We start from the raw sequence: 26266 nt of genomic DNA, 5'->3' as shown, positions 1-26266 counted from the left end.
GGATGGTGAGACTTTGGACAGGTTATCTGGAGAGACCAGCCCCTGGAGAAGGACACTGTGCTTGGTAAAGTAGAGGGGCAGCAAGAAAGGGCAATGCCCTTGGCAAGATGGATGGACAGTGGCTGCAACAGTGGGCTCAAACATAAGAAGGACTGTGAGGGTGACACAGGACCAGGTGGTGTCTCACCTGCTGTGCATAGGGGTCACTGTGAGTCACAACCGACTGGACAGTCACAACAGCACATAGACGACGTATATACTACTCAGTAATAAAATGAGTGAATTATTATTGATACACATAACAGCATAGATGAAAGCTTAAATAATTAAGCTAAGTGAAAGTGGGCAGAAAACAGAATACAAACTGTATGCTTGATTTATACAAAATGACAGTCTCAAGAGACTCATCTATAGTGACCTGAGCTGACCGGTGGCCATAGAGGAGATGGGGGGAGAGGAGGGATAGCAAAGGGGTGATGGAGAGAGTGATTGTCGTGATTGTGGTTATGGGTTCATGGCTATATACATGTTAACACATCAACTTATTTGTTTGAATGTGTTCAATTTACAGTATGTCAATAAGGCCTCCAGCAAGCTTTCACTGAGAAACAGACAAAACAGCCCAAGAAAAGGTGTCACTTTGGGGGAAGAGGTGCAGAGAGACAGGAAATAAATTAATCAGAATTAAAATTATTTTTTTAATGATTGCAGAAAAACCTCTTCGACAGCAGACATCTAAGGTCCTTTGCAGAATGAGGCAGGATATGAAAATTAAGAACATGCTCAGTTTGGACAGAAAAAGGAAATCGAAGAGACGTCAGAAAATCAAACCGTTCTAGGTCTGAAGGTCGCAGCAGGTTTTTGCTGCTGCTCTTAATGGACCTTAACAGAACGAAAAGCGGTTTTTTGAATGAAGTCAGAATGAAAGACTCCAGTCGTCCCGTCATCCTTAGCGACCCTATTGAAACAGAAGAACGAGCCACTGCCCGGGGTCCTGACCACACTCACAGTTGTGGCAGTGCCTCTTTTACGCCGCCCTGCTAGTTTACCAAGCATGACGTCTTCTCCAGGAGCTCCCTGGCTGGACCATCGGTCGTAGCAGGATTGCATTTCTCCCATCTCCCAACTTTAACGTCCCACCGAAGGGTCCACATTCCCCGTTCCACGAGAGATGCCTGGCACACGGCAGGCACAGTGCCGACAGCGAGCTCTGGGCTCAGTCAGGTTCAGCGGCCGCCTGACCTGTCTCCTAGGAATGTCCCCAGTGGCAGCGCCTCCCTGCTCTTCCCGGTTGGTCACACGGTGGGACCGAGAAGAAGCCACTAACAGAGTCACCCGGCTGGCTAGTCAGGTCTGACCCAGAACGCGGTGTCTCCCCACAGCCCAGGCCCTGCTTGAAGCCACCACGCCCAAACACACGTGAGAATACCGCTGGGGTGCATGTGCAGAAGGTCACTTCTGAGCGCAAGCGCTACCTAGGTTGTTTCAATGCACTTGTAACTGTTACTTGTGCATTTCAGCCATAGCAATTCCCAAAGTAAAAACCCGCCACTGCATCCCTGATCCCACGTATCCTTTGGAGTTTAATATGAAATCAGAATCCTGGACAAATGGAGAGAAAGTCAAGAAAATTAGGAGGGGCTAGGGAAAGGAAAAGTAATGTTGGTTAAAAAAACAGTTTTTGGTAAAATAACCTTGTTACTCTAGAGCTCTTAAGAAAGAGGCTTCTCGGGAAGCCAGGCATCTTTGAAGGGGCACACCGCTTCTCTGGGACATTCCAACCACTTTGAAGGGCACCTTTCCAGACCCATGACTGCACTTCCAGGCTGTCCGTTCGCTCTTCCACTTCTTCCACTCAGTTTCACTCCACATTCAGGAGCACGCGTGAGCGTCTCTGCTGACACGCACGTTGGTCTTTCGTCCCTTCTTGTCTTTTTGAGGATCTTCCTGCCTGGACATCCCTGTTGGCGTCCCAATCGTCTGTTTCTGAGTCATCGGTATGCAATGAGTCAAATCTGTTCTTTGTGATGGCCTCTGGATTCAGGTGGCATACGTTGGCTCTTGTGGACTTTGTTTCTTCAACTTCATCCCGAACTTGCTTGTGAGCTATTGGTTGTCTGATCCACAGTGGCTCCAGCCTTGTTTCCACAAATGATGCTGAGCCATTTGTGTTTTTCTCGCTCCTTCCCCAAATGCAGTCTCTTTGGCTCCTGTGTGCTCCATTGGGTGAGGTCCTTGTGTATCGTAGCTGCTCATGTGGTTGAAAAAGGCATGTGTAATGAATGGGTTGCTATTAGGAGCCCTAATGGTACAGTGGTTTACACGTTGTTTACAGGAGTTCGAATCCACCAGCCGCATCCCGGGAGAAGGGCGAGGCTTTCTGCTGCAGCAAAGAGCAACCATCTCGGACACACGCAGGCCTGTTCTACCCCGTCCTACAGAGTCACTATGAGTCGGAATCAACTCGATGGCAGTGAATGAGTGTGTCCCTGTTGGTCTTGCAAAATTCTATCCTGACATCCCAACACCGTTTCTATCATCAAGGCCACCTTTTCCCCTCCAACTTTCACATTCCAATCACCAGTAGAGATCAGTGCATCCGGATTGCATATTGGATCAATTTCAGCCTGAAGAAGTTGGTTAAAAAAAACACCTTCCAGCTCATCATCTCTGACATTAGTGGCTGGTGCATACTGTGACTGATGGACATATTAATCGGTCTTCAGGGAAGATAGGTGGGAATTATCCTATCCCTGTCGGGTGTTGTACTTCAGGAAATCTCAAAATGTCCTTTTGGATGGTGATCAGCATGCCATTCCACTTCAACCTATCATTCCGACCGAGCAGACAGTATGCTTCTCCAACGTAGGAGGCATCAAACGAGGATGGGGGGAATACACGAAATCACCGTACCAAGTTAGAATTGGTTGACAACCAACCCCTTCAGGAGGTGGCGTATGATGGAGAACCCATGGTATTGAAGGAAGAAGCCCAGGCTGCACTGGAGCTACTGCTGGAAAAACAAGGCTCCGTCCGGGAATTCATGGAAGATGGGCTGAGAGGCTTCCGCAAATGGACACAACCCTGCAAGCACTCGGCGATGCCAAGAAAACTGGAGGACAGCTACCTAGCCAACCAATGGCAAGAGTTGCATCTGTGCCCGTTCCAAAGAAAGGTGACCTCACAGAGGGTGGACATGATGAACGACAGCATTAACATCACATGCACGTCACATCTCTCTGAGGTAACTTAAAATTCCCTACGTCGCCAGGGAACTGCCCGAAATTCAAGCCAGGTTCAGAAGAGGGCATGGGATGAGGGCTATCCTTGCCAACGGGATGTCAGATGGATCGTGGCTGAAGAGAGTTTCAGGAAGATGATGTTGACCTGTGTTTAACTGACGGACCAGGCAGAGGCACTCGACTCTATGGACCATAACAAATTGGGGTGAATATGGAGAAGAATGGGGATCCCTGAACACCTGCTTGTGCTCACGACCAACAGGCAGCTGTTTGAATGGAACGAGGGCACGCTTGTGTGATTTAAAATCAGGAAAGCTGTGCGCCAGGGTTGTAGGACGTTGTCATGTGTGTTCAGTCTGTACGCTGAGCAAGTAATCTCAGAAGCTGGACTCACACAAAGAAGAACTTGCCGTCGGAATCGGAGGAAGGGTCACAAGCAGCCTTCGATAGGCACGTGGCACACCTTGCTTGCTAAGAGGAGAGGCCTCAAAGCCCTTACTGGTGAAGATCAAAGACTGTATGTAGCCTTCGGTTAGGCTGACACCTCAACACACAGAAAACACGCGTAGCATCCTCACATCGGCACCAACAAGCTGCATGACGACCAGTGGAGGGGGAACAGAAGTGACCACGGACTTTGTTTACTTGGATCAACAGCCAAGGCCCATAAAAGCAGATATCAAATGATGCAGTGCATTGCGGAAATCTGCTGCAAAGGACTGCTCTGGAGTGCTGAAAAGCAAAACACAAAACCAAAAACTCACTGTGAACACTAAGACAGAGGTGCCTGATTCAAGTTACCGTGTTCTCAGTGGCCTCAGACAGGTGGCAATGAATCAGCGCTGGGCAACAAATAAAGAAGGCCAAGGGCAACGCCTTGATGCGTTTGGATTATGATGCTGGCAAAGAATACTGACAGTGCCACGGACTGCCCGAAGAGCAAGCAAACCGTCTTGGGAGAAGTAAAGCCAGAAGAGTCCTCAAAAGCAAGGATGGTGACACTTCATCTCAGGTATTTTCAGCAGGTGATCAGACATGACCCGCGGCTCACACGTAGCCACACTGTGAAGATGCCGCTGCAGGACCAGACAATGTTCCATCCTTTTTGCACACTGTGTCCCTGTTCAGCTAAACCTGATGGGTTCATACCTCTTAACAACAGCTGTCTCTTAAAAACTAACATCTACATGCTCTCACTCATTTGTCCATTCGCAAGCATGGACGGAGATGATCCTTGGTGCCAGGCCCTGTGATGCGTGATGGGGTCCAAAGCCCAGGAAGGCAGTGGCAGAACTAACAGAAGAGATTGGCAGAGACACAGGCAGGCACAGCTAGAGGAGAGCTGGGGCAGGACTGCGGGCTCTGGGCAGGCGTCTGGAGCCCAGTGACACTGATGACTGTTCCAAAGGACAAACAGAACTCTGGACAGAGAGAAAAGAAGGCATTCCAAGAATGACCAGCAGAAATATCCGCAGCAACAGCTCTGGTCCCAGAGGCTGACAAACTTGTTTCTGTGCTTTTGGAACCTAGGACAGTAACCCTGGTTGGTGATGGATATCGGACAATTAGAGCCATAAAGAGAAAGAACTGGAACTGAAGATCACACATCAATGAAATAAGCCCAGAAAGCAATCCCCAGGCCGCCAGAACCCCAACAACCTCAATTCATTCGATGCTCTTCATAGATGAGAATGGAGAGAGAGAGAGAGCGCATCCATAATTCATTCATCAACCTTGTCTTTCTCCCATAGGGTGACTCATGGTCTCAAACTGCTGACTTGTGGTTAGCAGCCTAATGCAGACCCACTACACCACCAAGCTCCTTGGGGGAAAGCTAGGGCACACGAAAGGGCTGGGCTCCCAACAATTACTCGCTGAGCCAAAATCAGATGACAGGGATATCAGGTTAGCCTGCCCCTCTCCACCCGGGTTTTTCAGCAGCTGAGTTTCTGGCCGTTGGTCACCAGGTCTCTGGGGGGACTAGAACCTATCATCTCCCTGTCAGCAGGGAACATGTTCACCGTTTGCAGTCCCAGCCAAGGGTTTAGGCTCGAAGCTAGGGCACCTCATTGATATATCCCAGGTCCAACCTAGAACCCACAGCACCAGGCCACATGGCCTTCCTGCCACACCACATGCCGTCTGGCCTGGGCACAGGTGGCCCCTCCCTGCCAGCAGCTGGCGAGGGCACAAAAAGCCGGTCTGCAACATGGCATCCCAAGTGGCAATGTGACCACAAACTACATGGCAGTGTGACCACAGACTACATTGAGTCTGGAACCACAGACACTGGTGATGTGTCAGTGACCAGTCTCTCGGGACCCAGGAGCCAGCGTTGAACCCCCAGCACAGAGGCTGGCAGGGTCCTCTTCCCCGGGAAGGCGGGCACACTAATGCATCCAGAACCAGACAGATGGACTGGCCAGGTGACAAGCAGCGTGTCTGCTGGGGCGAGGCCGCCAGCAAGAGGAAGAGCAGAAATAGGGGAGGCAGCAGCGAGGGTGCAGCAACCTGCAGTAAGGAGGGACCAGCCTGCACCGGGGGAGGACCAGCCTGCACCGGGGTGGGGGTGGGTGGGGAGGGTGAGTTTGGAATCAGCCTGCAGTCTAGGGCAACACTGCAGTGTGGGGGGACCAGACTAAAGGAGGTGGGGAAGACCAGCCTGCAGTGAGTGGGGACCAGCCTGCAGTGTGGGGGGACAGACCCGCAGTGTGAGGGGATGGGCTTGCAATGTTTGGGGCAAGTATGTAATGAGTACAGTGGGTGAGGACAAAAACATGGAAGGCTCAGACCCAGCTGAAGCAAGAAGCGAGGTGGCTGTGCCCAAGGCTGCTTCTGCCAGCAAACCCCCCTAACTGCCTTCTGGGCATCACACATGGGCATGCCAGCCAAAGTCCCCGTCCAGAGGGCTCCGGCTGTCAGGTGTTGGGAAGGAATGGGAGAGAGGAGTCACAACAGTAGATGCGAATAAAAATGATGGAGAAAGAGGCAGGCAGAATACACCCCGGTCCTCGCCCTCACCCCCCAGCTGGTGATGTGCAGCCAGGGACATCAACTCAGACACCATTCTAGTGCCGTCCCTGGCACAGTGTACCTTTTAGATAGAGGAGAGGGTTCCTATTGTCTCTCTCTCTCTCTCTCTCTCTCTCTCTCTCTCTCTCTCTCTCTCTCTCTCTCACACACACACACACACACACACACACACACACACACCCCACATACACACCCTCCTCCATTTGCTATCCAAACACCACTGAAGATGGACTGGTAGGCGGGCTCTTTTGAGGACCCTGTGACGGTACTCCATGCAGGCCGGCCCGCAGCCAGGGAGATGCCGGCACTTTATCGGTGATGGTTGGCAACCACCCGCAGGCTTTTATTCAAAGGCAGGCAGCAGGTCTCTGGCTTCCACTTAGTAGGCTGACTGGCTACCCCTCCCTCCCTATTCCACAGCCGGCTGACAGGGAGTGGGGTGCTGGTGGGCTAACCATGACACTGATCACGGATCCAAGCAAGTTGAAATCCTTGACAACTTCAATCTTTTCTCCCTTTATCACGATGTCACCTAGGAGTTCAGTGATGAGGACGACGGCTTTCTTTGCCTTGACTTGCAATCTACACCGAAGGCTGCAGTCTCGGATTTTCATCAGCAAGTGTCTCAAGCCCGCCTTGCTTTCATTCATGTATACAAGTATGTGAACGTGCATGTTTATCTCAATAAGCAACATCATGATAATGGAGAAGAGACTGAAGTTGTCAAAAATTTCCTTTTACTTAGATCTGCGGGCCATGCCTGTGCATGCGGCAGTCAAGCAATCAAACAGGCACCGCACTAGCAAATCTGCTGCTGCAAAGCACCTCTGCACAGTGTCCAGGCGCCAAGGCGTCACTTTATGGAGCCGACTACAAAAAACAAACAAACCTGCCATTGAGACCCTATAGGACAGGGTGGAACTGCCCCCCTGGGCTTTAGAAACTTACTCCCTCAGAGCAGCTGGTGGTTTCAAACTGTGGACCTTGCGGTTAGCAGCCCAACACATGACCACTGTGCCACTAGGGGTCCTACAGAGCAGACAGCCAGGCCTTCTCTCTGGAAGAGCCACTGGTAGGTTCCGTGAGCAGGCAAGGGCTGGAACACGTGCCCCCAGGGCTCCTTGGCAGCTGAGCTGCTGCTCTCTCTGCGGAGCCCCACTCTGACGAGAAATAACACATGACAGGCAAGTGGAGGTTACACAGACATACGTATTGGGCAATCACCTCCTCATCAGCGAATGAAGCGAGCCTGTCAGTGCCGGGGGAACACCTGACAGTGTTTGCTGTCCAGTATCAAACTGGGGCTTTCAAGAAAAAAGGAGAACGTCGGAATGCCGGCAGCCACCTCCGTGGGCCTGACAGCTTCTCAGCGAACCGGCTATTTCTGCCGATGCCGGGAATGGGATTAAGGCACGTGATTTCCTGACATTGTGTAACGAGCGTGCCATGCGTGGGAGAACCGGGGAGCTGGCGGATCCACGAGAGGCAGGATCCTGCGTGGGTCCAAGGATGACTAGAAGTTTGAGACCACTCACCTAGGGGGAAGGGGTCCTGGGGTGCAGTGGGCTAAGCGTTGGGCTGCTAACAGTAAGGCAGCAGTTCAAACCCACCAGCTACTCTCCCCCGTAGACACTGACAGTCCCAGAAACCCTACAGAGCAGTGCTGCTCTGTCCTGTAGGGTCAGGACTGACTGGAGGGGAGCGAGCCCATGCTACTCTGGCAGCACTACAATGAAGGACCCAGAGAGTCGGACCACCAACCGCCAGGGACACGGACTCTTCCTTGCTCCTAGGCCAGTGGACACGTGCCTGCCACTCACTGCCATCAGGTCGCTTCTCACTCCTGGCGGGTCTGGTGCGAACAACCTCATCTTTCTCCCTTGGGGCAGCTGGTGGTTTCGAACTGCTGACCTTATGGTTAGCAGCCCAGTGCATAAACCCACTTCATTACCGGGGCTGCTGCCAGGTACCTGGCAGTTAGAAATGGATGCTTCAGTGAAGGGCCCTGGCAGTGCAGCAGTTAAGCACTTGGCTGCTAACTAACCACCAGGTAAGCACTTTGCACCCACCCGCCAGCTCGGGGTGGGGGTGGGCGGGGAAAGAGCAGGTGGTCTGCTCCCGGAACGAGACCATCTTAGGAAAGCCTGTACTCTGTCATTGCTGCCAGTGACACTCTAGTGGGGAGGGTGATGGGCTGGGACCGACTAGGTGGCCCACCACAACATCCCCCACTTCAACTCCAGGCAAAGGAAATAAAAACCAAGCTGGACAACACCAGGGGGCCACATGGGCAGGAGAGACTTGTGGCCCAAGGGCCAAGGACTGAGGCAAGCAAAGGCCCTGGCAGGGGAACACCCGGCTCAGACAGAGCTTCCGGGCTGGAAATTTTTCTCCCTCATCCTTCTCGTTTTTCTCCTGCGAGGGGCCTTGCAGTGAGCAGCCCAACGCCAAAACCCCTTACCCAAACCCCACCTCACTGCGTCAAGTTGGTTCCAGCTCAGAGACCCTGCCCCATAGCATTGCCACGGCTGTCAGCACTGCAGAGGCAGACCGCCACGTGTTCCTCCTGCGGAGCAGCCAGTGGGTTCTGACCACCAGTCTTGCAGTGTGCAGGCAAGTGCTTAACCCACTGCGCCACCGCAAGTTCATGGCCACCGAGTCCATTCTGACCCACAGTGACCCCCGATAACACTGACTGGAACGCCCCGTGGGTTTCTGAGGCTGCGAACCTCTACGGGAGCAGTAAACCTCATCTTTCTCCCAAGAGGTGGCTGATGGATTTGAACTGTTGACCCAGTGGTTAGCAGCCCATTGTATAAGCCACTACCTCACCCGGGCTCCAGAGTGGGTGCTGAAACAGCCAGGCAATCCTCCCGCCGTGCGCTGTGGGTGGTCCAGACAGGAGCTGTACTCAAACAAGCCATTTTTTGTTTAATTATTTTATTGGGGGCTCTCTTATAGCTCTTATAACATTCCATGCATCAATCGTATCAAGCATATTTGTACATATGTTGCCATCATCATTTTCTAAATGTTTGCTTTCTATTTGAGCCCTTAGTATCAGCTCCTCTTTTTTCCTTCCTTGCCTCACCTCCCACCCTTGTGACCCCTTGATAAATTATAAGCTATTATTGTTCTCATATCTCACACCGAATGCTGTCTCCCTTCACCCACATTTCTCTTGTTCATCCCCCTGGGAGGGAGGAGCGGGATTCTGCACCGATCATTGCGATCTGTTCCCCTTCTTCCCTCTTCCCCCCCAGGTTTGAAGACTAGTGCTGCCACCACCTCCTTGCCATGTGACCTGGGGACATGACTTGGCCTCTCTACGCCCTGGCTGGTCCATGTTTCCAGCTCAGTGGGCTGATGCACAGAGCAGACAGTTCCTCCACCCAGCGCGGAATTCGAGACGAAGTGGTGGCTCAGTCCATGTGGGCCTTTGCTACCCGGCAGGAGAGGCGCCATTAGCACCCAGGGAAAGGCATCTTCTTGGGGTGGGCTTGCAACGAGGGCTGTGGGCAGCTCGTTAGCCTCAGCCATGCTAACTGCCCAACATCACACAGCATCTGCTAGTCTCTGGCTGTGGTCTGCCGACCCTCTTCAATGCACGCAGCAACCAACCCATCACATGATCCGTTCTTTTGCCTAATGTGATGTTCCGGCCTATTATATTAAAAAAAAGTTATACAATTTGCTCCTTCTACCTTGTTGTTTTGTTTTCACTGGTTTTACTAGTATGTCTCCTGTAGCCCCGAATTCCTTGTTGAGGTTGTCGGGTGCCATTGGGTCAGTACAACGGGAGGAAACACTGCCTGGGCCTGTGGCATCCTCACCCCGGTAGGTATGTTTGGACACCGAGGTTGCAGCTCCTGTGTCAATCCATCTCATTAAGGGCCTTCCTCTTGTTTGCTCGCCTTATCTATTCTTTACTACGCATGAAGTCCTTCTCCAGGGATCCATCCCTCCTGGCGGCATGTCCAAAGCCCACCATCCTCAAGTCTAAGCAGTCTCGGCTGTGCTCCTCCTGGCATAGAATCTGAGAGAGCTCAGGTTTATTGTGTCAACCTGGCCGATAAACACATGTGGGAATACTTGAAGGGCGGAGAGATAAATGGCTCGGGGAGCCTCGCCTTTCTGGTTCTTTGGTCCCTTACTCTCTGATGGTCAGACCAGGGTGCAGCTGCCTTAGCCAGTCCTCTGCTTCAGCTGGCAAGGCTCACTTCCTGCAAGACATCCCTGAGAAGCCACATGGACCTACCTGGATGCAGCCCTGGGTGCTGGAGCAGCCGTGTGGAGACCCCTGCCAGCGCTGAGATGCTTACACGTCCACTGATTCAGCTTTCCTCCTGCAGTCGGCATCATTATGTTTGCTTTGTGAGATGGAGGAGGACTTTGTGGATTGGTGTCAGACATATGGGCTAATGTTGGACTTATGGGCTTGGACAGCACTGGGTTTGGATGCTTTCTGAATGTACACTTACCTTTATATAAAACTCTCTCTTATATACATATGAGTGTCTGTGGATTTGTTTCCCTAGTTTACCCAGACTGACACAGATTCCTTTGGCTGTCCACACCATGCTTTCAATGCCCTTTGCCAACAAATGCATCAGTTCTTCTTGGATCTTCTTTCTTCTCGGTCCACCTTTCCCAGGCCTTTGAGGCATCAAAAATACCACGGCTTGGGTCAGCTGCACCTTAGTCTTCAAAGTGGCACCCTGGCTGCTAACGCTGCCCTTTCATTTCTCCGCCGCTGCCTCCCTGCGTGAGGAGCCGAGCATACGGAAACCTTTGACAACGTCCATCTTTCTCCGTCGGGATGCTGCTCGTTGACACAGGTGTGAGGTTTTTGTTCTCTTACCTCGAGCCCCAGTCCACGCTGAAGGCTGCAGCCCCTGATCTTCACCAGTTAGTGCGTCAAGTCCTCTCCCTCTCACCAAGCAAGGCTGCGTCGTCTGTGTGTCAAAGGTCATCAGTCAGCCTCCCTCCCATCCTGAAGCCCTGTTCTTCTCACAGAGCAGCCTCTCCGGGGATTCACTCAGCATCATAAGCATGAATTCCGCAGGCTTCCGGAAAGCCACAGCGGCCGCTCCAACTTCTCCTCTCACCTTTTTGTGTTTGGGAAAAGAACTACCGACTCTAGAAGTTACGCTGTTGTTGGGCGGGAGGGGGAGTGGACGTTTCATGTCCCTGCACCTCCATCGTCCACTGGGGAGCTGACCACCTTCGAGTGCTAAGCAGTGTCTTTTGGGGGGGGGGGGCTGACTGGGTGCCACACACTCACAATGGGTGTGAGAGAGAGTCCACATGACGCTTTCCAGGAGATTAAGCGCTCGCCTGTGTCCTGGAAGGCTGGTGACTGGAACCCACCTGTCAGGTCCACAGGAGAACGTGCTGGCACCCTGCCCAGGGGAGGTGACAGCCTGGGAGGCCCCCTGGGGCAGTTCTCCATCCTGTGGGGCCGTGGTGAGCCAGAACGCTGACCACCGTGGCCTTGCTGCCTTCCGGCTTAGTTGGTAGATCAGGAGTTGGAAGACATACAGACCTGCACGGGGGACAGCCTTCCGGCAGCTCCCTGCATTTGCCAAAGGAGTATTGCTGTGAATGAACCACTCGGCTGTGAATGAACGGCTAGGTCGGCGGTTCAAACCCACCAGTGGTTCCTGGGTGGTTCCCTCCCGGTAAAGAGTCAGCCTATTGCCATGGTGGCAATTCTGATGTGGCAGCAACCCCACAAGATAGAGGCCAGTGCCTTCTGTGGTAGGGCATCGGGAGAGCTGGAACGGCCACCCTTTGGGTCGGCAGCCAAGCACTTAACTACTGCATCACCAGGCTCTTCCTCCCACCCCAAAGGATGGCATCCTAGAGGAGCCCTTTGGGGCCAGGCCACTCTGCCTCGTGTGGGTCACTGTGAGTCGACATTAACTAGCCGGCACCCAGCAACTGTTTTCGCCAGTGCTGACCATGTATCCCATGCCGTTTTCACCACTGAGCACATGGTGCATCCGTTTTGCTTTGTTTTCAGGGAAAACATGAGCAGTCCCTCCCTCGTTTTCCGCAAGTGCCTCTTGCTCGGGGCTGTCACTTGTCGTTAGCCTTGTTAAGAAATGCACAGTTTGCAGGGCCGCTGTCTCCCGAGCACACAAAACTGGTTCGGCTGTCCCCATAATCCTCTGGCTGGGCCTGACACGATTAATCATCTTTCCTCAAGAAAGGTATCGAGCTAAGATTACCGGGCCAGGCTGGGTGCTTGGTTTCGCAGGGCGGCACCTAATTTATTCCGCCTTGGGGGGTGGGGGGGCAGTGGGGAGCGGACAGAGCGGAGAACAGATTTCTTGGCAGAGCCTGAGCGTCTTTGGCTTGTGGCCTCGCCGTGCTCCCTCTGCGCTGTGAGTGGCGGCCCAGCAGAAATGACAGCCCGGGCACTCAGCACAACACCGTATCCGTTCATTTGCATGGAAAACCGTTTCACAGCAAAGAGGGGCGTGAGGGGAAGGGACTACAACAAAGCCTCTGGTCACCCGAGGGGCTGGTCACCGAGAGACGCCGCTGGCCGCTGGGAGCCAACTCTTCAGGGCCTCTTTCAAACTCCTCTCATCGCTGTGACCCTTGGAACGTGCAGTGACCCTGCAGCGAGGCCCGCGCCCCCACCCACACCCCCCCAGCCCTCCCACGCCTTTCGGGCAGCCCCTAAATCTTGGTGCTCTGTGTCCCTCTGGTCTGGGGGCGTCTCCTGAGCCAGATGCACTGTGGAGCCAATTGTATAGGGCGGGGAGCTGGACAATGCGAGCTGGGAGGGGCACTGTGAGGACTGAGGGTCACGGAGAGGTTTACGGCGGGGCAGCCTCTCTCGCAAACACAAACACCTGCATGTCACACAGCGCGTCCGTCCGAGGGGCCAGATGGTGGTCCCTGCATTCCATCTGACGCCCACGTCCCTTTCATTCAGACAAGAACGCCTTCATGTCTCTCCTGGGTCTGCATCCACATGTCTGGTCACCTGCAGCCACATGGCTGCAAAAACGCTGACCATGTCAGCAAGCCTAAGGCCCCAGGCTCCAGCCCTGCTCCCCTAGAGCTACGTCTCCCTCTGCTGCATCGGTCCCAACAAACACACACTGTCCACGGCTTACCCGGCTGTGTGCTGGGGCCATGGCAGAGACGTCAGCAGGTGAGGTGCGCCCCACGGGGCTGGAACTACTCATGCATGATCAGGAAGTTCTGTAGGTCACACAGTACCTCACTTCCTGCCACCCAGTCGCGCCGGCTCCTGGCGACCCTACAGGGCAGGGTAGAGCTGCCCCCGTGAGTTTCTGAGACTGGAACTCTTTACGGGAGTGGAAAGCCCCATCTTTCTCCCCTGGTGCAGACGGTGGTCTTGAACTGCTGTCCTTTCAGATGTCAGCCCAGCACATAACCACTGTGCCACCAGGGCTCTTTTGCAAGGGTTAAGATTGGGAGCACTATTTGAAGGAGTTAGATGGTTTGCCCAAGGTCTCTGAAAGTGAGTCCCTGCTTCATTTGGGTTGGGATTGGAAGAATCGGTGACACCCACCCACTCCCACCCCCACCCCCCAAGAAGTAGAATTTGGTTCAAGTCAACAGACCATTTTGGAGGAGAGCGTTCCAACTGGAATCTGAAGATTTCCGGCTGCGTTATCCCTGGAATTGTTATTGGAAGGGGTCCTGGCAGTGCTGTGGGTTAGGCATTGGGCTGCTAACTGCAAGGTCGGGGGTTCAAATACACCAGCTGCTCCTCAGGAGAAAGATGAGGCTGCCTGCTCCTGGGATGATTGATAGCCTCAGAAGCACTACTTAGGGTCACTGAGGGTTGGAGTGGCCTGGACAGCAGAGGGTTGGGTCCTCCTGCTAAAAAGGGCAGAGGCAGGAGTTCCCCTGAGCTGTTGCTACAACTGAACAGGAACCTGTAAGGGAGCACCAACAGCTGCTGCCCACCAGCCAGGGGCTGTACCTTGTCACCCCTTTGGGCAGTCCCACCATGGAGGAGAGGGCACAGAGGAATTTAGTACAGCCCCGAACACACACACCCCTTTCTGGGGACAATGCTGGCATGGCCGGCTGGCACTCTAGGGGGCTCTGGGGCAGGTGAAGGAGGCCTATGGTCCCTGTAGGCAGTGGGGGGACCGGAGCAGAGTCCTAGCAACAACCCAGCTGCTTGGTGTGGCAACCAGCCCCTTCCCAGGGCCCCCCGAGGCCAGACATGGTTCTGAATCTAGCTTGTGGCTTTAGAAGGGGCGCACACCACAGACCACCCAGCTCCCTCAGAAGGGGCCGGGCCTCCATGCTCAGAGCACTTTTACAGAAGAACCGCAGGACTTTCACACGAACAGACACCAACTCGTTTTTAAAACTCGCGTTTCAATTGAGGGGCCGGATTTCTACCAAATGGTTCCCGATTCTGATTAATGCGTGAGTCACCAGGAACCTTTGGTTGCCGGGGCTTTCTGGACTGTGGAAGGGCAGATAAGGAGTTGGGGAGCCTCGGTGACAAGCTAGCAGCACTGTCGAGGAGGCTGAGATCAAGTCTGTAGGGGCTGGACCCCCCCACATACCAACAGAAGGCCAGCCAGGATTCCTGGTAGGGTGGGGGCGGGGAGGCACTGACTGGAGTGCCGGGAAGGATGGGTCCATTCCTGAAAAGCCTCCCAGCAAGGTTGTATCCAAAGTCAGCCCTGTCCCCGACTCTTTCAGATACAGCACATGGCGATCTGGGGGAGAACCGGGGGATGTGGCCCTGGCCAGCAGGGTGAGAACGGGGTAACGTCAGTATGTGAAGCAAAGCAGGACATCGACAGCTTTAAGGACAGTCTATTCGGACATTTGGATTTGGGTCAGCTTTTGTTACAGCCCTTCACACCGAGTCCACTGGACTACCCACCCTCTTGGGCTCCCCCACACCCTTTGTGTGAAAGGGTCCTTTAACAAATGTCCCTCAAATTACCCAACCTGTGGGAGCCATCTGTTTCTGGCCTGGATTTGGATAGAATCCCCTCAGTTCTCTCCACTCCAACCAAAACCAAACTAAGTGCCATCGAGTCGATTCCGACTCGTAGTGACCTTATAAGACAAAGAAGACCTGCTTTCGTGGGTTCCTGAAACTGTACCTCTATGGTAGTGGGAAGCCCAGTCTTCCTCCCGAGTTCTCACCCCAGTGTCTCTCATTAAAGCTGAGGGCAAGGAGCACCCCGTTCACCTGAAGCCACACCTTGCTTCTAGGAGATGGCAGGGCCAGGATTCGAACCCAGATCTGCATGTCTTCAGGCCTCCGCCCTTCCCACCCTCACCGTCTCAGGAAAAGGCGTGTAGAGATGGATGACCAGCTCCAACCCTTCGGTGCTAATGCCCCAGGGTTAATTAGTCCTCGCTGACATCTTGGCCCCTGCCTGCTCCTCCTTGCACAGGCCTGGAGAAGGAGACGCTGCCCCAGACACAGATGTCAGGGGGCCGGGCCAAATTTACAACAGCGATCTTTTAAAGAGAAGCAGCCACCCCAGAGAGTCCACGACTGCCATTGGGATCCTGCCCAGCCCAGAGGCCCTGCACCTGCTGTTTCCTTTCTTAGCTGTGAGCTCCCTGGGGGAGGAGGGCTATGACAGGGATCAGCAGGCATATGTCCTGGAATTTCTTTAGTGAGCATATGCCTGTCGCCATCTTTTGCCCCCTAAAACGGCTCCCTCAATCCTGAAGGGGCTGGGCCACTTGCCACCATTCTCTGCTTATCAGAGCGGCCTTTGTGGCCAAGAAACCAACTGCCATGGGGTCCATTCAGACTCAAAGTAGAACTCTGTAACTCTTTACAGGGGGAGACAGCCTCCTCTTTCTGCCTCGGAGCGGCTGGTGGAGTCGAACTGCTCACCTTAGGGTTAGGAGCCTAACATATAACCACTGGGCCATCAGGTCCTTGGGTGGGCATGAAAGGTGGCTGCAAGCTCAGCCCTGCTTTCCAATACTCTGCAGGGCCCTCCTGGCATCTGATCTCAAGCTGGCTCCGGCTTGGGGAAGTAATGCTTTTAAGACTAGAAGCCCAAGATAAGGTCCTTGGACTTTGCTCGGTGCCAGGCAGTTGCTTGTCATGTACCTGGGTGACTTGGTGATGTGCCAGCAGGAGCTCCGTCTGAGCTGTACATGTCGTTGCTGCTGTTCTTACCTGCCATGGAGTCGGCCGCAACCCACAGAGACCATGCACACAGCAGAACGAAACACTGCCGGTCCTGTGCCACCCTCACAGTGGTTCCCATGCCCTCCTTGCCTCTAAGGAGCACTCTGGCCGTACTTCTTCCAGGGCAGGCCAGTGTGTCCTTCCGGCAGTCAGTGGTGTTTTCCACATTCTCCTCCAGCCCCACAGTTCAAATGCATTGCTGCTGCTGCAGGCTTCCCCATTCGGTGTCCACCCTTCACACGTATAGGAAGGAAGCCAAGGTGAATACCATGGCCTGGGCCAGGGGCCCCTTTGGTTCCCAAAGTAACATCCTTGATTTTCAGTGCTCTAAAGGAGGTCTGTGAGGCAGGTTTACCTAATCAATGCCTCCTTTGATCTCTGGACTGCTGCCTTCGTGAGCATTGGCCATGGATCCAAGCAAGACGAATTCCTTGACAACGTCAACCTTTCCCCCACTCATCCTGACGTTACCTACTGGTCCAGTTGTGAGGTAGGGATCACACAGGGAACTGTCACCGTCTGCACCAGGGCCTGCACCTGCACGTCCACGTTGTTCCCTTTGGAATCCTCTCATTTCAATAACTGGCTTTTCTGTTTTGCTTTGCAGCCTGCTCAGTCACCTCAGCGTTCGTGGAAGAAGGGTTCCCAGCTGTGCGAGGACCTGCGGGGGCCCTCCCGGAAGTGAGGTGCAGACAAAAAAAAGCCCCCCAGGCTCCCAGGCCCCTGTCGTCTCATATCAGCCCCACCTTTTGACCCACCATTCATTTCATCAAACAAGACTCCGTCCTCAGTCTGGTCTGGGGCCTGGAGCCAGAATGACTGCCAGGCCCCTCAGCAAGCAGCTCTCCCTCGGTGGGCCTCTGATGTCTCATCATTCACAGGCAGCAACAGCCCACCCTGAAGGGGAGGACCCTTGGTGGCCCCGTGGGTTCCTACCAAAAGGTCAGTGATTCAAACCCACCAGCCGCTCTGTGGGAGGAAAATGAGGCATTTTGTTGCCATGAAGTTTGCGGCCTTGGACGCCTCACGGAGCAGGTCTCCAGGGCCCGAGTTCTGTCCCGCGAGGTTGTGACGCCTCAGATGGACTCGTATGGCAGGGCAGGGGGTCTCCTTGGCTTGGCATGTTTCTTATGCATTATTAATATGTAGCTGTACGTGTGCAAGTCACACACGTCTCCGGCCCCAAAGGCAAGTAAGGATCAGATTTCTAGAGGCAGGGATGATTAAAAGCAACGTGAATGAGAGCAACTGAAAAAAAAAAGATGCATTCGGTTCACATCAGGACCAGCTCAGGACGCATGACCGGCCGCGGGGCCCCGTGCAGGCCCGGCCGTCTGTAGCTCATATCCGGTGAGCCGCCTGGCATGGCCAGTGGCCCCTACCTTCCCGCTACACGACATCCCACGCGCGATCACTGAGTACGGGTTAGAATCTGAACATGTATTTTCATTTAATTAAAAGGAGGAACCAGTCCCCGGAAAAGAACATCCTCTCTGGTCAAGGAGAGGGGCGAGGGGTGGGGGAAAGAAGACCCACCAGGCCATGGACTGACGGAGGACTGCAGCGTGGGCTCACACAGAACAGTGACCGAGGATGGCGCAGGGCCGGGCGGTGCTTCCTCCGGTCGTACACGGGGTCACCGTGAGTTGGGACCAACACGCCAGCAACCAACAGCTCAACCAAGGCCAGTTTTGCGGGAAGCAGAGAAATGGCGAACCGAGTCCAGAGCTACTCTTGGGCGCAGTGGAGTGAGTGTGGGCCGTGCTGCCTAGCGACTCTCTGAACGCACTGCTGGAACCAGACCTTCAGTGTGTGTCAGAAGCCCTGGTAGCAGAATGGTTACCAGTCGAGTTGCCAAACCTCGAGGTCAGCAGTTCTAAACTACTGGCCACTCCTTGGGAGAATGATGACATTCTTAATTCCACCAGGAATTACAGTCTCAGGAACCCACAGGGGCAGTTCTGCCAGCCCTATAGGGTCGCTATGAGTCGGAGTTTGGTTTGGAGGTCTATGAGAGAAACCCTGGGGTATAGTGGGTTCACACTGAGCTGCTAACATTGGTGGTTCAAACCCACCAGCCACTCAGAAGGAGAAAGATGAGGCTGACCACTTCTGGAAAGATTTACAGTCTTGGAAACCCATGGGGGAAGTTCGAATCCACTCATGGAGTGGCTGCAGGTCAGACAGATGGCAGTGGAAGATTGGTTCTGGTCACCTATGAAGTATGCAAGCTCAGAGCCCTGGCAGTGAACCCCAGGCTCAGCCCTCCTTGACCATGAACCCAAGCTGAATCCAGATGACACCCTCTCAGACAATCACTATGACAAGACAGTTATAGGTCACTGTGTGGCCACTGAAGAAGGCCCCACCACCACCCAAAGAGTCAAGATGGTGACAGGGGAGCCATCTCCTGAGGAGCCTGGGGCCCTGATAGACGCCCAGACCGGACTCTGTCCTAATCAGACCCTTGTAGAGAGAGCCTTTCCTGGGCAGTGTGACACAGCCTCTCCGGGTGAGCTCACTCGCTCCCCCGCCCCCACTGATGCTCTCAGATTCCCCGTCGCTAGGCCAGGCGTCTCCTTGGCACCTTAGCCAGTCCGTCACTCGGCCCCATGTCTGTGGCACCTCCACAGACCCAAAGGGAGGCCACCATCGGCCCCACCCACCTGCCTGCTGTCTCTGCACCTGGCACCTCCAGCCCCTCCCTGCCCACTCCTAGTAACTCAAGTCCTAGGGACGTTACCCCATCAGCACTTCCTGAACTCACTCCCTTCCCGCCCCCACCCCTGGCAGCCAGCCCCCATGTGTAACTCTCCACCTGCAGGGAGCGGCCTTCTGCCTCTGCAAACCAGGCCCTGCCACTCCCTGGCCTCAGCCTTCCCTCTGGCCTTCCATTGGCTGCTTGGGGTCTCGACCAGCTCCGTCCGCAAGACCCAAAGCCACTGCCGGCCACTGTCAGACTCATAGCGACCCCACAGGACAGAGAACTGCTCCCGGGGCTTGTAAAGCTGCGGATCTTTATGTTATCAGGTGGCCTTCCCTGTTTTCCCCGCTAGCCGGCCAGCAGTCAACCCATTGCCCAACCAGAGCTCCCGACCTAAGCCCTGCCCAGGCTGGAAAGCCCCACATGACCCTCCCAGATCCAGTTCAAAGCGCAAACCTCCTTCACTTTCTGGAAGCTTCTTCCCCACGGGAACACAGACCACACCCTGGGGTCCAGTCAGACTCTCCTCGGCCCCACTGTGTGCAAGTGGAGCCAACCCCTAGGGTTTTCTGGGTTGTGATCTTTACACATGCAAGGTCCAAAGTTCAAGACCACCAGCTCCTCAGGGCTTTCTACTCTGTAGAGTCCCAGACGCAGAAACACATGGGGCCAGTTCTGTCCTGCCCTAGGGGTCACTATGAGCCGGAAGGGGCTCAGTGGCAGTGAGTCTGATTTTGTAGGTTTGGATCTTGACTGGATCAGACAGACATCTAGCTGTTTCCCCCTTGATGCAGCTGAGTGGGTTTCAACCGCCAGCACTGCCCAGGCTTCCTACACACAAACCTCGATCTGGAATGTTCTCCCCATCCACACACCACCACCACCACCACCCACTCTTAGAGAGCACCCTGGACTCCCAGAGACAATCTCCAGGATGGACCATGGCGGCACCGTGCGCTGGGTATTAGGCTGCTTGCCACAGGATCGGCGGTAGCTCTTCAGCCCTGGAAGCCCCGTCCGAGCCTCTGTGAGTCCACTGAACAGGCTACGTGGCAGGGAACCTAGCTTTTGGCTCAGTGCGATCTCACTCAGCCCCAACCGCCACATGCTGCTAAGTCGATTCTGACTCCTGGGGACTCTGTGTGGGTCCAAGAAGAAGTGGGCCCCACACGGGTTTCCACAGCTGCTGCTTCTGAGGCAGGTCACCAGCCCTTTCTGCCACAGTGCCTGTGGGCAGCAGCGAACACCTGAAGCGTTTGCCCTACCTACGGTCTCCAAACTCACACGCACACCCCCCACCGGTCCTCAGGCTCCACACACCCACCCCACCCCCGCTTCCATTAAAGTAACAATTACGTCAATTGCATTGAACATCAGCTTCCAGGAAGTACGAGTGTCCTGAGGATCAGCGCTGGATCCACGCTGTCGGAACCAGGCTAGCACCAGGCCCTAATGCACACAGCAGGGCCTTGCAGACGTGCCCAACAAGAAAGGGGCTGAGGGTGGCGGCTGAATGTCTGGAGACTGTTGAAAACACAAGATAGATACAAAGCCACCCAAGCAAGAACCAGCAGGACTGAAGCTCCAGCACAAGGATGTAGAGGAGGCCTCCTAGGTGGTCCCAAGACCCCTCAAACTCATTACCATAGAGTTGATTCCCACCCACCACGGGGACTCTATCTCGGGTCTCCCAGGCATCATACGCTCACAGGGCAGATTACCTCATCTTTTTTTCCCAGGTCCTTAGTACCTTGCAAGGGGTTATGCATTGAGCGGCTAAACTCAAGGTCAGCAGTTCAACATCACCAGCCTCTCCTAGGGAGGCAGACAAGGCTTTCAATTCCCATAAGGACTGATACTCATGCAAGGCCACAGAGGGTGGGTTCGGTTTTGGTTTTGAACACAGTGCAGGTATTGGGTGGGAATGGGCTCTCTTGGAGAACACTTGACCATCTGGCCCTCACTGTTCTGAACTGTGTGCTGCCCACTGTACCTGAAAAGTAGCTTGTTGCGGGGAGCCTCCCCACAGAGGGCACACAGAACAGGGCACCACCTGGCAGCAAGCAATCGCCCCCCCTCCGCCCCCTGTAGATAACCCCTGGTAGCCACCTCTCAGAGAGGCCACCTCTGCCCTTTCTGTGTCTGGAGCTGGGCTCCTCTGCAGGTGGGGGTTCTGCCCCTGGACCCCCTTGGCAGGCTCCAGAGCTGGATCCACACCCTCCTCCCCCACCCACACCACCCAACCTGACAGGTCTCATTTCCCCTGCCCCCCGCCCCCGCCACAAGAATCACTTTCCAACGCCTCCCCACACCCCACCCCAGAGCTCGCTTTTTAAAATGTAATGGGGAAACGGGCAGCATCGCAGAAATGAGTCGCAATGACCCTGCTTCTGGCGCACCGGGCTGTGGGCTTTCTTCCACCAAAACGCTTGGGCTTGGCGATCACGTCACAAATGCTTGTGGTTTGGCCAGAAAGCAGAGTCCTCACAGGCAGAATGTACCACGCGACCCTTTCATACAGTTCCTCATGTGGTGGTGACCCCACCCCAACCATCAAATTATTTTCTTTGCTACTTTGTAACTGTCATTTTGCTACTGTTGGGAATTGGCATGTAAATATCTGATATGCAGGATGTATTTTCATTGTTACAGATTGAACATAAAGCAGTGATCAATCACAAAAGCAGCATGTAGTTATATCTTGTGAAATATTTATTTCTAACGACAAATCAATGAAATTTTGTCTCGAAGCATGGTGTGGCATGGATAACAAGTCTTCACGCCGGGTACTCATCTGTGGCTGTGTCTTGTCAGACAGGACGGCCAGAGTGCTCCTTAGAGGCGAGGATGGCGAGACTTAGTCTCACCCACTTTGGACATGTTGTCAGGAGAGACCGACCGGTCCCTGGAGAAGGACACCATGCTTGGAGAAGTGGAGGAGCGGCGGAAGAGACGGGTGGACATTGAGCAGACGGGTGGACATTAAGGCTGCCGGAACAATTGGGAGGATGACGCAGGTGGGAGGCGCTTTGCGCCATGGTGCTGGGGCCACAGTGCATCAGAACCCTCTCGTCTGCACCTCCCAGCAATAATCAGAAGGAACTCGCCAGAGCCTTCTTCCGGGTCTCATCTTGGCCTGAGACCTGCTCAACGTCATACCAAGACCCAAGCCTTCACTAAGGGGTGGTGGCTGCACACGAGGGGCATGGGCCGGGAACCGAATCTGGGTCTCCCCCACCTGGAGAGTCCCCCACTGGGCTCCCCTCCCCCCCCCCCCCCCCGAGGTCTCATACAGTTTACTTTGCAGAGTCTGGAATACATGGAAGGAAAAACCCTGCACAACCTGTCTAGTTAACTGAGAGAGCTACTACCCAGTCAAGCAAGAACCAGCAGTCTGTCTGCCCAGGAGACAGGATCAGGCCTAACTTGATACTTTGCATTCACCATAAATTAAGTAGAAGACAGCAGAAGGAAAAGTTAGAGGAAGGAGGAGTTCTTCCTCGTTAGAATGAAGCTTTCTCTTTCTCTTTCTCTCTCTTCCCATGGATATACCGTCTCCTATCTTTAGCTCTATAACACATACTTTGGACACGTCAGGAGAGACCAGTCCCCGGGGAAGGGCATCGTGCTTGGTAAAGTCGAGGGGTAGTGGAAAGAGGGAGGCCCTGACAGGCTGGGTGGGCCCAGTGGCTACAGCAATGGGCTCAGATGTAAGAATAATTGTGAGGACAGTGAAGAGTGGGGCAGTCGGAATTTTGTTCTGTTGTGCACAGTGGTTGCTAAGGGGCAGAGCCAACAACACCTAACCACAACAATAACATCTTTATCTCAGGAGTCCTGGCAGCACTGTGGGCTCAGTGCTGGGCTGCTAACTGCGAGATTGGTGGTTCAAACCCATCTGCCACTCTGTGGGAGAAAGACTAGGCTGTCTGCTCCCCTAATGATTCACAGCCTGGGAAACCCTAGTAGGGAGGTCTACTCTGCCTTGTGGAGTTGCTAAGAGTTGCAACCTACAGTGGGTTTTATCTGTATCTCACCAGATGGAATTTCATTGTAATTATCATTCAAATAGTACGCATGAGTTTTATTTTCTGAACCGAATACATAATTATGACTTTTTTTCCCACTCCTATCACCATCAAAGGTATGGGCTGTGCAGGACACACCAAGACAGCCTGAGTTCAGTAGTATGCTATTGTCCCCTTGCCATTGTCATGTTAATCGCTCGCGTAAAAAAAAAAGTTCAATGTGGCTAATGAAATATCCAAATGTTTAATTCAGTTCTTGGTAAGATGGTGTTTCTGTGATCCAATGCTTTAATTGAATCATCATAGTAATTAACTGAATTGTATTCATTTATTCTTTCACTTAATGGAAGCCTCTTAAAAGGAAAAATTTCCCATCAAAACATCTGTAGCCTGTAGACATCACTGGGTCACGTTCACTTCTGCCCCTGAGACTCTTGTTCTTGCTGTCACTTCATCCCTGAGGTGCTTGGAGCTAGGGACATTTTGAGAACAGCAACCCCACAGTTAGGACTGACTTGCGTCGGCAAATGATCTGTCTTTAAATCCAGTGAGACGGCTTTTTCTTTAAAGTGCCGCCTATTATGCATGAGCCGATGTGTGTGCTTGTGTGCATACGTCTGAAAGTGTTGGTGTGGGCTTCCTTCTGGACAACACTGACATCTGGATGATGACAATTCACCGGGAAAAGGCAGAGTGCCAACACACGCATGGATAGGTGTGTAGATGGACTTCGTGACCTAACTGGCATGTATGGCCAGGCGCCCACACAACTGCACGAATGAAACAATCTAGGTGGTATGTTAGCTGGAGCCCTGGTGGCATAGCGGTGACGTGTTGAGCTGCTAACCACAAGGTCAGCGGTTCGAAACCACCTGAGGCGCTGTGGGAGAAAGGCCGGGCGCTCGACAACCAAAAACAGTTACAGTCTCGGGAACCCACAAGGGCGGCTCCACCCTGTTGCTGGAGTTGGCATCAACCCAGGGGCAGTGAGTTTGGGATGTGAGGCTTCAGCGCCTACTCAAATCACCCATGACATGCTCATGTATTAGTTTTTTTGGAAGGAAAACACACACACACACACAACGATTATGTCTGGCGTCACTTCCTATCATTTCCAGCTATAGCTTTCCCAATGTACATTGAAAATTCTTTTTTATCTACTGTAAACAGGTCAGAGGTGACTGGGCCTAACTTTCAGCTCAGAAGTAGCCATCCGGATGTGACCGATTATAAATCAATGAAGGTAACGTCACAATTGAACAGAGGCCGCTGCTCAAGCTACTGAAGGGTAAAACCACTCCCCCAACTCTATACTTGTGAGGACACCAGTCCCTTTTCATTCCATCCCTCCCACGGGCTGTGGGTAGCCCCTTTGCCCACCTGCCTTCAACCACGTCCACAGGCTCATGTTCTCAGAACCTGCCACGAAATTGGGAGCAGAGTGAAAAACTTTACTTCCTTCCCCAGAAGTTAACATCAGGTCTAAATACTGTTCATAAGAAAACCACTGGGGCCGAAGTTACCACCCTGAGTGCACACTCTTCCAGGAAAATGATCGTTTGACCAGGGACAAAAATCTTCCTGCAGCCCCCCAGGGGCCAACACACCTTTACTCTCTCTGCTTAGAGCACCAAAGACCAAACCCCAGGACCGAACTCACTGCCACCCAGTGGATTCCAACTCACAGGGTGGGACTGCCCCGAAACTCTTTATGAGAAGCCTCCTTTTCCCTTCCTATTTGCGAATAGCTTGCAAAGAACAAGAACAGATCCCGTAAATCACACTATGAAAGAAAATGCCCAGTGCCTAGAATTTCAAATTATTCAGATTGAACCGCCAGCTAATACGATGTAAAATGCATGGATTTGCTCCCTTGAACAAACTTTGGGGGCCCGCTGAGGAAGCCATAAATCCAACGCATTGGCTCTGATAAAAAAATGCAACGGGCCCTGGCGATCTTGAATCTCTCCACCACGGAGGGGGTGTATTCCTGAAAGATGCCACATCAGTGGGTAGGCACATTTCCTTCCTGTTAAGGAAGAGGGGGGAGGGAGGGGGTAGAAAAATCTCTGACCCCACAAATAAGACCAGAGGACCCCCGGTGGAGCAAGGCCGGTGCACTTTGCGTTTCAAAGCCTTGGGCTGCACGGATCTGCGGGTCCGTGGGGGCAAGTGGGGCTGGCTGGCCGGCGGGGTGCAGCGCTGTGCGCCCCGCGCGCATCCTCGCTGAGTGTTTTGTCGTGAAGTGCTGTCTGTCCCGAGTTCTCCGGCCAATCCTTTCCGAAGGGACGTGAGTCTGGGGGTGGGGGCAGCCACACGTCCCGGATCGCGAAGCCGCCGTGCGCCCCGGGTTCGCGCCCCGGCGCCGGCGGGGTCCCACGGGGTCGGCGCCCGGGGTCCGCGCGGCGCGCGCGGGGAACGGCGAGGGGAGCGGCCGCCGCGCCCGAGCCCGAGCCCGAGCCCGCGCCGCGCTCCGGCCCGGCCCAGGCGCGGCCCCGCGGCCCCAGCACAATGCGCCCGCGGCGGCGGCGGCGGGAACCGCGCCGCCCCTGCGCTGCAACTTGGCGCGGCCTCGCCCGCGGCGCCGGGCCTCGGCCCTCGGCCCCGGCCCGCCCGCCGCCCCGGCCCCCGCCCGCGCGGCGCCCTCACCGTTGCAGAACTGGAGCAGCGAGGACGTGTCATAGAGGCTGCTGTAGCTCGAGAAGCCGTCCTCCATGCTGAGGCCGCCGGGCAGCCCGTGCCGCCGCTGCCGCCGCCGCCGCTCACCCCCACACTGAGCCCTGGCCGCGGCCGGCGCTGGCGCTGGGGCCGGCCCTGCTGTGGCGGCGGCTGCTGCCGGTTACCATGGCAACCCCGGGCCCGCCGCCGCCGCGCGCGCTCCGGGCCGCGCGCCCTCGCTCGCCTGCCCGCCAGGGGGCGCCTCAGGCGGCGGGCGCGGCTGGGACCGGGCGGGCGGGCGGCGGAGGACGCGCGGCCTCCGCCTCCATGGTGCGGGCCTACGCGGGCGGGCCGGGTCGGGCCCGGGGGCGGGCGCGCGGACAAAGGACGGGCCGCGGCCACGCGGAGCAGAGGGTACGCC

The 26266-nt window shown here is 54.5% G+C and overlaps 1 protein-coding gene across 1 annotated transcript in view; it reads right to left on the bottom strand.

The window, feature by feature from the left end:
* The window catches only part of EML1 (EMAP like 1), a 121629-nt gene extending 95635 nt beyond the window's left edge, over nt 1-25994 (bottom strand). Inside the window, exon 1 of the mRNA XM_075531969.1 lies at nt 25837-25994. Coding sequence (XP_075388084.1) covers nt 25837-25903 — 67 coding nt within the window. The 5' untranslated portion in view covers nt 25904-25994. The remainder of the gene's footprint in view (nt 1-25836) is intronic.
* Nucleotides 25995-26266: the final 272 nt, after the last annotated feature.

This window comes from Tenrec ecaudatus, chromosome 14 (assembly GCF_050624435.1).
Source record: "Tenrec ecaudatus isolate mTenEca1 chromosome 14, mTenEca1.hap1, whole genome shotgun sequence".
Classification (NCBI taxonomy): domain Eukaryota; kingdom Metazoa; phylum Chordata; class Mammalia; order Afrosoricida; family Tenrecidae; genus Tenrec; species Tenrec ecaudatus.
Note: the sequence above shows the minus strand (reverse complement) of the source record. Positions and strands in the feature narration are given on the sequence as shown.